The sequence below is a fragment of the Rhea pennata genome, chromosome 9 (assembly GCF_028389875.1).
Source record: "Rhea pennata isolate bPtePen1 chromosome 9, bPtePen1.pri, whole genome shotgun sequence".
In the NCBI taxonomy this organism is placed as follows: Eukaryota; Metazoa; Chordata; class Aves; order Rheiformes; family Rheidae; genus Rhea; species Rhea pennata.
This window is the reverse complement of record NC_084671.1, coordinates 4161030-4173390: the sequence shown is the minus strand read 5'-3', so window position 1 is coordinate 4173390 and position 12361 is coordinate 4161030. Positions and strand designations below refer to the sequence as shown.

Here is a 12361-nt window from a genome sequence, read left to right as displayed (position 1 = left end):
GCAGGTATGATGGAGTTCAGCCTCTTTGGAATCTCTTATGTAAGCTAACAAGTTACCACCTCATATTTACTTACCCTGACAAGAATTAGCAATACTCCAACCGGATCTTTTTTTTTTTCTTTTTTTTTTTTTTTTTTTAATTTTCAGACCGGAGCAGATATCTGCGGCTTCTTCCAGGACTCGCAGTACGAGTTGTGCATTCGCTGGATGCAGCTGGGGGCATTTTACCCCTACTCGAGGAACCACAACCAGAAAGGGACCCGGGTGAGCACCGCTGTCTGGCGCCCGGGCCCCCGCGGCACGCGAGAAATACTCGCCTTCCCCTGCAGCCTAGCTCCCCTGCAAGCCCGCCCTTAGACCGCAGCAAGCAAGCGTATTCTAAGTTTGCTTTCCTGACGTGCCATTTTTATTTAAACAGCCCAAACCCAGCGGACTAAGCCAGCACGAGGCGCCTGAAGGAGCCGGGCTGGCCCGGGTGCTCTCATCCCCCGTCGCTCCGAATTAGATGGCAAATCAGCGCAGGGAGCAGTGTAATTAGGTTCTTGAGTGAGCACCTCAAATTTCTGTGCTTTGCACATTTGCCACCATCAGATATTGTATTTCTTTTAAAAATAAAGGAAAATAATTACCTAAATGTAGGGCTGTGCTGGCTAAGGACTATATTATAGAAAGCTGTAAAACAAGATAACTAGAAAAATAAAAAAAAAATTGAAACCACACTTATACTCCAGTTAGAGCTTCAGGTCTAGCAGAGTAGAACTATTTATATGGCATATATCTAATGGATTAAAGTCTCCTTTTAAAAAACAGTGTGCTTTATCTTGCAGCAGCACACGTTTCGATAGGACTTTTAAAGCCTTTAAAAATGCAGATTCAGGGTTATCACGTTGCTTCCAGTCTTACCCAATTTGCCAAGGTATTGTTCGATACATTTAATAAAGATTGGACGTGCTCCCTGACATCAGTCATTAGTGCTTCGTTCTCTTTTTTTGCAAGTCCTGAGTGCTGCCCTGCAGAAAAGAAGGATAATAAATTATGTACACCCAAATGTGTCACACCTTTGGTAGAGTTTGCATTAAACATTTTTTTACAATACTCTCCCTACGTCTTTCTCACCTTCCTCCTTTCTAATTCCCCTGCTTAGTGCTGACAGTGACACCTACTGTTTTCACTGTCACTTAGTCCTTAATTAAGAAATAAATAACGGTGCTCTGGGAAGACGCAGAGTTTGCAAGAGTCTGCAGAGATTTCCTCAGCAATGTTCTGCTGTGTTGACTTTGATGCCCATTTGACAATTGCTGCTACTGAAAGGTTGTATGAATTTATCAGCAAAACAAAATGAAAAAAAAAAAGATGCTAAACGTGAAGTTTATTATGAACACTAGCAAATTCTTTGACCCGTTTTTTCCCCAGCTCTCCAGAACAATATCCGGTTTGAATAACAAGTCTCCTCTCTTCCAGAGGCAAGACCCTGTTTCCTGGAACTCAACGTTTGAAGAGCTTTCCAGGCACGTACTGAATATAAGATACACCCTGTTACCCTACTTCTACACGCTGATGTACGAAGCCCATGCCCACGGAAGCACTGTGATCCGCCCCGTCCTCCACGAGTAAGTGCGAGTCCTTTGCTCTCCATGCCACACCAATTTCCACTAAATCTTCATCAAAATTCCGTAATTAGGGAAGTTATAAAAATCGCCTTTAGCCTCTTTGGAGGTAGGCAACAACAAAGTGCTATCTGGTGCTGGAGACCCTCAGAATGAAAAAGTAAATATTGCAAAAGCAGCAGAAATAAAAATGAGGAAATAGTCGATTCGGCTACTGACAAAAAGTCTTAAATAAAGAACAGTTTGGGAAAGGTCAATATTAATAGTGGCTTTGTTACCTTGCAGGTTTGTGGAAGACAGAACTGCATGGGAAATATATAAACAGTTTCTGTGGGGACCTGCACTGCTCATCAGCCCTGTACTGGACCAAGTAAGTCTTAATATACTTAAGTGCATATAAAAGTATTAGAAGTCACTTTTGCTAAACTTCAGTTTTTGCTTTGATATACCTAAAACATCTGTGTTTAATTCCAGGGTGCCGTAACGGTGAACGCTTACTTTCCCAACGCCCGCTGGTACGATTACCACACAGTAAGTCACCTAAGAAAATAAGTATTACAAATATCCTTCCATACCGTTCGGACGACAGCAGGGTGCGCGGAGCGGCGTTGCGGGACGAGCGCTCCGCGAGGCACCAATCCCACCTCCTGAGCCGGCTTCTCACCAAAGTCGTTGGTTCCTTTTAATGTAATAATGTTTTACATGGCCACAGCGGTGGTAAATTAAAAGGTGGAATAACACCTTTGATTCCATGCGCTTCCATTGACTCTTTTCCCCCTTGAATAGTAGACGTAATTTCTTTGCTAAGGGTGGGGTGGGCAAAGACAAAACTCTCTTAGCTGCATCAGCCTTTCACAGAAACTAAGAGAAGGCTTGGGAGAAGGAACAACAGGCATCGAAAGTCACTTAATTTATCACTAGTTGGTATTTCACCTGGCTGATCCCTTTGGTTCAGCCACTGTCAGCTACGGCTGGGTCATTCTTTTACATAGGCAGAATTTCACATTTTTACCTTAAAAGTATTATGTACTTACACCTGCGTCAAAAAAAGGATTTGCAATAACATCTTTTTATAAAAGCATTAATTGATCTTGCAAAAAGTAATGAATATATTTGTAACTTCAGTATAGCATTCTAAAAAGTGCAAAATGAGACCAGTTCCATAGACGGCTATTTTTTGCTCTATTTTTTTCACAATTAGGATGAACTTACTGGCTTCAGGGGACAATTTAGTGTGTTATCAGCTCCTTTGGAACATATCAACCTTCATATCCGAGGAGGTTACATCCTTGCTTGGCAAAACCCTGCTAATACAACTTTTTACAGGTATGATAAAATTAAGCAAAAAATTAAAATTCAATTTTCCTCTTTACATTTCTTTTAAAGGAAGATCTTTAATTCTTGGTATGGAGAATAAATGGCATATTAATTACACAGTGACAGTATGGCTCGGGATTCCTAGCTTCAATCTGTGAAAAATGCAATTTCTCTGGTTTGATGTACACCATGCTCAGAAGTATCTCCCATTTCATATAAATATTAGCAATCATGAGAAAAACTATGTGTATGGTAGCACCTCAGCTTTCATTCTTATAGACCCCTTTAAATTTAATACTATGGAGTCAGGAAGACTAGTGTCAGACATGAATTGAGTTGCAACAATATTTGTAAAATAAATCATAATATTTGAGCAAGTTAAAATGCAATTGCCTGAGGAAATTAAGGAAAAAATAATCTATTTTTTTATAGCCGAAAAAACCCAATGGGACTTACTGTTGCTTTGAATGACAGTCAGCTTGCACATGGGCAGCTTTATTGGGATGACGGGGTTCGCATTGGTAAGTATCATGGATGTTTCTTGCTTTCATAGAAAACTTTTTTGCTGTGATGGTGTTTGCGCCCTGGTCCAGGTTGCCCAGAGAGGACACGGAGTCTCCATTCCTGGAGATAGTCAACACCCAGGACACGGTCCAGGGCACCCTGCTCTAGGTGACCCTGCTTGGACCAAGGGTTGGACCAGGCCATCTCCAGAGGCCCCTTCTGACCTCCGCGGTCTGTGATTTTATTTCCAAAGAGCTTCAGTCTGCTTCTTCTGGATTCAACTACTGTTCTTGTGAGGGTTCTTCAAGCCCTGCACATATCCTATAGTCAGTGGCAGCACATAGACATTGACACTCAGAAGAAACAGTCCAATTTTAAAACTGTCAGGTTAAAACAAAGGAAATAAGACTAGGAGCTGGTAAGAGATGAGACAAATTGCAGTAGTTCATGAAAGACAAATAGTGCTAAATAGCTAATTAAGGAGCTTTTCTATTACTCCACTTTTTGTGTTTTCTTATAATAACACATTTTTCAGTGTGGAAACTCCAAGCTATAAGAAACCACATTACTTAGCCATCACTTCTTTGAAAAAAAAAAAAAAGCAGTGGTTGCTGCTTCTCCTTCAGAGGTCCCCAGGGTAGTGCAAGGTGTTTGAGGAACATCAGGAGCAGGTGGAAATGACAGACCCTGCTGGCCAAAGCAATCCCATTTTGGGAGGATGTGTCTGAACAGGTCTTCAAATAAAAAATTCAAATTAAGCTTTCAGGCTAACATTATATTAAACCACATAATGTTATTATTTATAGAATTCATATTTTGCATAAATTAAATTGTGCCCTGGACCTAGGACAACATATATGGTAAAGATTTGTTCCCAAACCTATGGGAATGATAACCATAGATTACATGTGGGACACTTTAACTAATTTCCTCAGCATTAATATATTTAAATTGTTTTCAGATAAGGCATACTTAGATGCCTCTTATCCTTTATATCCAGAGCATATTATCCTCATAATAACTATAAGCTACCACCTGAGATTACTCTAAGTATTGCATGAAATTGTATTATTTAGCATAATGATGTGTAAGGAAGTTTCCAGGATGCCGTTAGTGTATTTTAAGGTGCTTCACATACATCATGGCCTGTTATCACAGGGATTTAGAAGTGATGGCTGTGTTTAGGGAGTTTGAGTGATAAATGAAATCAGCGCAGATTACAAGGTGCTGTTCACCTGGATCTCTGTGATCTGTTTTCTACAGTGCAGAAAGGCAAGAACCTACCATGCCTCTGGTTATCAGCACTATTTGGAGCTCACTTAGTACTGAATAATGGAATTCATAAAATGTACAACAGTGATTCCAAAGCATCGTCACCATCTATCACGATAATGTGTAATCGGCTGATGAACAGAGCTGGATGGGGGAAATCATCCCGTGCCACTTGCTGATCTTAGCATCCCTGGTCTTCCGGACGTTGCTTGCTTGCCTTCTTCTGCAGCTTGCCTCTAAAACTTTCTTAGAGCCTTTGCTCTCACACAAATAGCATACAGTCCGACAGGACTGCATTTCATGTCTAAAAGCAGGCCTTAGGATAATACAGCACTGTGCTCTACTTGTATAGAGACACGCTGTAAATGCATTTTACTTTATTCTTTCTTTTTTAACAGATGCCTATGAAGACGGTGTATATCTGCTAACATCATTTACTGCTAATCAGGTATGCAGTGCTAACTAACTCACAGATTTTGAATAATCACTTTGGGTGATTAGTGCTATATTTTTAAATACAGGCATTTTAATTTTGGATTTTTTAATGTTTAGAAATACCATCATAACATTAATTCTTGGTGATAGGCCAGTCCTCATCCAGGCAAATGAAGACTGTGGTGGGTCTATAACTGTTGATTTAAAATTTTCTTTGGGATTCCAATCATCACGTCTATTAGCACAGACTAGAAGAACAAACGCATTTTACGTTACTCATATTGGTGTATATCAGGGCAACTTCATTTATTTCAGTAAGGTTCTTCCGTAGCTGTGCATGTTCCTATTAAGCAGTTGGCCCAGACCAAAACCCCCAAGGCAGGTGTTGGTCAGCCTCTCTGGGCGGGTGTAGCCCCCTGCTATGACAGTAGGTCTACAGCTTAACGGCTGACTGACAAGAATCCTAAATATTTACATTTGCAATTTTTTCTGGTATATATGAGGAAACTGAGAAAGAGTGTTTTGTGTTCATGACTGAATATAATATAACTAATATGATTGCATTAAGAACAAATTTAAAATTGATTCCAGAAATATCTATTTTAGCATATTATTAGGTATGGTATATATTTATGGTATTATTTCTGACATAATTCTGAAAATACAAGTTTATTTCATAAATGATTTTTATAAAGGGAAAGCACGTATCAATGCAGAAATCAGCTATGTATGAGACTAATGGTATTATTTTGCCAGCTGCGTATTCAGTGTCACTTTTGCAGAAAATTTACGAGTATCTATTTAAAAGAAGATATTCTAGATCAACAGCTCATGCATATTTTAAAGCTATGCAGTTAAACACATATATATGTCACAAAGTTTACTACTACAGAGTAGAAAACTGTTAATATATAAAAAACAAACAGATCTGGGCTATGACTAGAGCCACGGCTAGATCTGGGAAAGCACTTTAAAAGCGAGCAAACTGTCTTTGCCCGGGAGCGCTCAGGTGGGCGAGGAGAGCCGCGTCGCTGCTCAAAGACGCAAGTTCACGGGGCCAAAATAAGAGGCACTCGGGTTCGTGCTCCGTTTGCCCCTGTTCACTGCAGTGCTTAGGTATTTTATTTTCAATTAAAAACGTAAATGCTGGTTTGGGGAGGAAGAAGGCGGATACGTGGTCGCTGGCAAGCACGGGGGAAAGGACTTCCTAAAACTACAAGGAGGAGGGAGCTGCACCTGCTCCAGGAGAGCCCTACTCATACCCTCGCATCGACCAGAAACTAAAAGTTCAGGACTAGGGGATATAAACCTGAATTCCTGCTCCTCAGGCAGTCTGGAACATGTCCACTGAAGTCGATGAGCAGCAGTGTTTATTACAAGCATTGGCTCTTCTAAGATGTCGGTTTTTAATTTTTAGTATGACCAGCTGAATATTCAGAATTAAATTAGACTGTAATTATATGGACTATCAATTTAAGAGAGGCTTTTTGTATTGTAATAGAAAATACACTTTGTTTCTTCAGTTTTCCAGGGTGCCATAATGTGTTACCTCATTTCTTTCTAATTTTGTCTTTGTCAAATAATTGGATGTTAATTGCTGAGAAAGACAAACTTGTTTTGCTAATATTCACTATTAGCAGTTGCAAGGAGATTATAAAATAAATACACATTTTCCTGCTCTTACAGAAAGCTGGTAAGAAAAAGCCTAATTAGAGAGGTCCTGAATCAAGCAATAATGAAAAATGCGCACACTAAAATAAATACCCTGACTACTAATGCATTAAAAATGCATAATTATATCGCATCACACTTCCATGGAAGCACACAGGGGATCTGAACCAGTAAACCCCCTCTTCGGGGACTGAGCACGCTGCTGTCCTTCTGGAGACCTAGTAGAATTGGGTACAACCTAAAGAAACTGCCCATGAACGACCCAAAACCACACCAACTCGCCCCATAAATGCTTCTTCCAGGTCACACTTGCATTTGGTTAGATCGGAAAGGCAGACCCTTGCAGTCCTTCCGATTTTTTTTTTTTTTTTTTTGCATCAGTAAAAGACAATTATACAAAAAATTCAGCAAAAAGCCATCCGAACCGCTGGGCAGTGCAAGCCCCACGGCACGGCACGGCTGCGTTGCGAGTGCTGACACGCAGCCCCCTGCCCTCCCTCCCGGCCCCGTCGCCAGGGAGCTGGCCAGATTACCAGTGGAAAGTGGCTCGAAACCTTCAACATTTGTCAAATAAATTGCAACATACAGATATTAAAAAAAAAAATAGAATGAGCAGAAAAATGTGTACAGCTCAAGCGGGTTGAGAAAAGCTTACTCTGCCGGGTAGCGGCCTGATGACAACCTCTGACTGCTTGGTTTTCCTTTCCTTTCTTGTCCTTCCAGACCATTTTGGACATCAGCGTCGTGCACCGTGGTTACGCTGACCCGAACAACTTAATGTTTACGGACATCAAAGTCCTGGGGGTGAGCACGAACGTTCAGCAGGTGACGGTAATGCAGAAGGGGGAAGCGATCACCTCTGGGCACAGCGTGTCCTACAACAGCACGAAGCAGGTGAGCAGCACCGGGAGGGCAGGTGGCCCTGGCCGTCCCATCCCACCGGCAGCGTCAAAGGGGAAGCGCGTGTAGTTCTGCCAGCCTCGTAACACCTACTTCTGGGATCTTACAGCCCTTTCTACAAAAGTCAGTTTTCCAAATGCACAAAATTCCACATTGTATTTATTTATTCATTTTTAATAAAAGGAACATCAGTTCTCAAAGGGCTTCTGAATCCAAGGGAAGGGAAAGGACCAGAGCCTCATGATCTGAAATCCAAAAGCCATGTCCCTGAAGTTCGTAGAGATACCATCACCAGGGAAAGAGGAATAAATGCTTGTAATCTAAAATGAGAATCCACTATATTTGATATCAAGTGCACAAAAGCAGTGTATCCTGAAGAGTAGGGCTACTCACTTCTTCTTTGTTTGTTTTTTTCTCAAAGGTCCTGTTAATTTCCCATCTTGAACTTGAATTAGGTGAAGACTACACGGTGCAATGGAGCTAAGATGCCTGAGAAATAACATCAGCCACATCTCTGAATTTTCTCATTGTTTTTAAAACCAGCTGTCAATTTTCATACTGCCTCTTTGACATCCTAAAGTAATTTGTACTATAAAAATGTTAGCTATAGTTAGTTCATATTAAGGTACTTTGTGTTAAAAAGTCATGTTTTAGTAATGTTGAAGGCTAACTGGAAGCTCTTCATGCAGTGCAGAATTTGTGCTTTAAACATTATGACACTTTGATACGACTTCATCTTTCAAAACTAAAAAACTGAATGTAAAATGCAGTGTTTTCCCTAAGTAGAAGTTCTGGCTGCCTTCACGCTCGTTAAATTTTATAAAAAAACGTTACAGTTGGCATTAACTGCATGTGTTTGGGGCCATAATTCTACCCTACTTAGCTTCCATCTTGATTTTAATTGTGCCATATAAGCTACTATTACTGAGAAGTATTTAAGGGTAGACAAATGGAAATGTTTCCAGATAACTGATTTAACATGAAATGTTGTTGTTGATCTATACAACCCTATGGTACCTGCAAAGGTCACTTGAAGTTTTTTGTATGACCTTAGGCAGGCATTTGTGGTCTCCAATGTTTTGATCAGAAGCTGTAAAATTAAACTTAAAGTTTCAAAGTTAACTAATAAAGGTTGGTCTCTGAGTTTTTAATTTCACTGAAGGAAATGCTGTATGCTTACTATTATAGTAATTCATGTTAAAGATTTTTTTGTAACCCAGGAGAGCAGCATATGATCCAAACAGATTGGTAAAGCATATTTTCAATTAAATTTGATGGGAATAAACTCCTGTCAGAAGCAGTAGTAATCCCTAGTGACTGTGCTTAAAAAACATTTAAATGCTTCCTCCCCGCTTTAAAATTTTATAGTAAAACAGCTAAGTAGCCAACATCTTATAGCTGGATCACCGTAATTATAGGGCAGATTTTATTAAAACTTCACGATAAAGTAGAGGAATTGGAAATCCAGAAAAAGATTGATCATTCAGGGTATAAATTCACCATGATGAAAAATATTTTTGTCCAAAGGAACACAATACACTTTTCCCCCTCGTGCTAGCGGTGCCTGGCTGTGCGCAAGGAGGTGTCACATCGCTGCGGTGATGGGACGGGCAGGTTACTGAGCCGTTTGACCCTGCCTTATGTTATGTCCTAGCCCTTTGTGCCCACCCGACGGAGGTGTGGGATATATTTGGCACATTTGAAGGTTTCCAAGAGCTTATTTTCCTCTTTTTTTTTTTTTTTTTTTTTTTTTTTTTTTAAATAGCAGTTTTATTTGGGAGAACTCATCTTTCCATTTTCTTGGCCTTGTGAGACCTTGTCACAAAGCTCAGCACGTCAGCTGAGCTGGCTGCCACGTTCCAACAGGCATCAGCAGGTCTTTTTACCCAATCCCCAGTATAACAATTTACGAAGAACTTGTTCAGGCTGTAAGAAATCACAGCTTCAGACATGCCCCAGCTGCCGCGGGGCGGTGCTTCCCGCTGCGTCTCCTCCGTAGGGCCCAGGGAACGGGCATTTCGTGCCGTGTTTTGTCCAAGGGCGTGGAGCTGAGCAGAGCACGGGCCACAGCTTTTTATGCAGGATTTATGCAGCACCACTGTCCTTAGCCGGAGATAAAGGCAGCCGCGTACCGAACCCGCTGACGCGTTTCTCGGGTGGAGCAGTGGCTCTTTACGCAGCTCTTCTCTTTGGGTCAGGTGCTGACACGTGCTGTGTAACATCTCACTCTGCGGGCAGTCCCATTGCAGTCCAGTGAGCCTTGTGGAGCAGCGGGACAGTTTCCAACAGAATTAAATGAGCAGCAGAAAACATACTACATATGTGTTCAGGATATGATTTTGTGAGTCTTACTTCAGCCAAAGCGAGGACATCTGTCTCTGGACCGTGCAAGAGCATTTCTGCTCCTGGTGAAGACTGTTTTTCTGCTCCATGCCATCATTTTCTCCCCCTCCCCTATTTTAGTCACAGAATAATCCAAAAATGACCTTTCTAATCCATGGCAAAAAAAAATACATTTATTTTCACTACCTAAAGATTTTTCTTTCACATTACAGAACTGTTCCACGATGTTTTGGTCTGAGCTCTTGAGTCAGGCCAAGCTGAGACTAGTGTGGGTTCAGAGTCAGGACAAGGAGACGGTGACCTTGTGCTAGCTTTGTGGCTTCAAGATCGCAAGGGAAAGTCTTTAGCATTTCTTGTTATCTTGTCCTCTCTATAACAGGGCTGATAAGCCGGTCTGACACGACTGTATTTGTTTACACCTCCTGCTGAAAGGCCACATAAACTGCTGCTTTGCCCAAGCTGTGTTGTCAAACAGAACTTCTGTGATGACTTTGTATCCGTGCAGAGGTAACACTGGTACAGTTAGTATTTCTGAGGTCACTGCTGTGGTTTGGTATGAGAACAAAAACTGAACAAAAGTTGTAACAGCCCGTGTCTGCACGCCAGAGAGCATTTCTAAGCGCCTGCTTTGAGTGGACCACAAGGATGGACGCGTACAACTGGGGTGAAAAGCGATCGCTTCCATTTTTAAACTGTAGGATTTAAAAACGAGTCACCAACTTTTGTATACATTTTAAACAGAAGTATGTGTTTCTTTTCACTAGGAAAAACAAGCGTTCTTTACCCCAAATTATTGACTTCAGAATGATTGCACACTCAAGACTGATTACAGAGACCATCAAAGGTCTATCAAGTCTGCATGCTGTCTCTGCCTCAACGAGGCATGATTATAAGAACAGAACGAGCAGATATGATCCTTTCCTTGAATGTTTCCACTTCCTAAACATTTTCAGCTTAGGGGTCTATGGTCTGCATTTATATTTTGGATTTTGAAATGAAATTTGATTTCTTTTCTATTAATTATTAATTATTAAACTTTGTGTGCATAGCATCCTGTGGCTGGAAGTTCAGCAACACAACTCTTGGCGAAGCCACCGGAGACCTACCTTCTCCTCTTCCGTTTGGAATGGGCTCCTTCCTGATTTTCTTTGGTGTCACTTTTAGTTCTCACACTGAGCAGAAGTCTGATCTGTTAATGCTATCTGTACTTGGTTTTAACCATAAGTTAAGTTTCTTCATTAGTTAAGAAGAAACAGAGGAAGAGGAGAGTCAGAGAACTTACTCAAATGCTACGTGGCTGGAGCTGCTCTTTCCCAATGTCAGAGGCGCGCAGCAGTTCAGAGCCACCCCTCTACGAGTCCTTGTTGGTAGCAGCGCTTCAGTCACGGTTCATTTGCGAGAGATGAATCCCGAACAACAGCAGCTGATAAACAGGAGCTGTTTCTCTTTGAGCAGAAGAGCCATAAATCTTCTCTGCTTCAGCAAGGTGAGCATGTTGGCATTAATAAGCCACCGTACTATGTAGTAAAGTAACACAGTACTGGGCAAGACTCGTATAAAACTAATAGTCCCTAAACAGGTTAACAAATAATACTTTTGCTACCTTTGCTAGCAAAAGTATTTACTTTTCTCTCAGCATATCAATTTTTGACTAAGACTATCATTCTCTGGATAGTTTGACCTTCTATCCTTTAGAAAAAAAAAATCTATTTTAGATAAAATAGCATAGCAACACCCAGAGATTGGATGTAATTCAGCTGTCCATTGCACCAGTTTCCTCTGCAGAAATTCTCACTGAAGACAGCATTTTCCCTGAGAGATATTAAGTTTTGCTTTCAATATCCTTCTTCTAAACTTTATTAGCTGCTGTTCTGTGCACACTTAAAAAATAAGTTGAGAGAAAACAGTACTTGCTAAAAGTCTCAATTTTTTTGGTATATTAAAATTTTCTGCCAGCTTATTCCTAGTATTAAAATACTAGAGTCACACTATGAATAACATATGAGGACTAAATTTTAATTGCCAATAGAGAAACGGTGGTTGTCAAGAAACCCTCCAACAGACTGCTGAAAATTAGGAGGGTGTAGTTAAAATACTGCTCCACAAGCACCCTATTCGTGAACTGCCACCGAGCTTGGTCAGAGACAGGCCATTGGGCTACAATACTTTTTTTCCCCCTAGTCCTAGAGGGACTCATCCCTAGAGAAGATGCACCAGCAACCAGATTCAAAGAGGGCCTGAAGAGTATAATTACTATAAGTTTTCAAAAAAATGTACAAGTTTTCACTCATCCTAGGGCCAAGCCATAGCTC

The 12361-nt window shown here is 40.9% G+C and overlaps 1 protein-coding gene across 2 annotated transcripts in view; it reads left to right on the top strand.

Moving 5' to 3' along the window:
• Positions 1 to 8305, top strand: part of SI (sucrase-isomaltase) — a 50058-nt gene extending 41753 nt beyond the window's left edge. For both annotated transcript variants that reach the window (XM_062582307.1, XM_062582308.1), the window contains 10 exons: positions 5 to 39; positions 148 to 264; positions 1462 to 1610; positions 1893 to 1977; positions 2082 to 2138; positions 2809 to 2933; positions 3357 to 3445; positions 5099 to 5148; positions 7530 to 7700; positions 8128 to 8305. In XM_062582307.1, coding sequence (XP_062438291.1) covers positions 5 to 39; positions 148 to 264; positions 1462 to 1610; positions 1893 to 1977; positions 2082 to 2138; positions 2809 to 2933; positions 3357 to 3445; positions 5099 to 5148; positions 7530 to 7700; positions 8128 to 8190 — 941 coding nt within the window. In that variant the 3' untranslated portion in view covers positions 8191 to 8305. The remainder of the gene's footprint in view (positions 1 to 4; positions 40 to 147; positions 265 to 1461; positions 1611 to 1892; positions 1978 to 2081; positions 2139 to 2808; positions 2934 to 3356; positions 3446 to 5098; positions 5149 to 7529; positions 7701 to 8127) is intronic.
• Positions 8306 to 12361: the final 4056 nt, after the last annotated feature.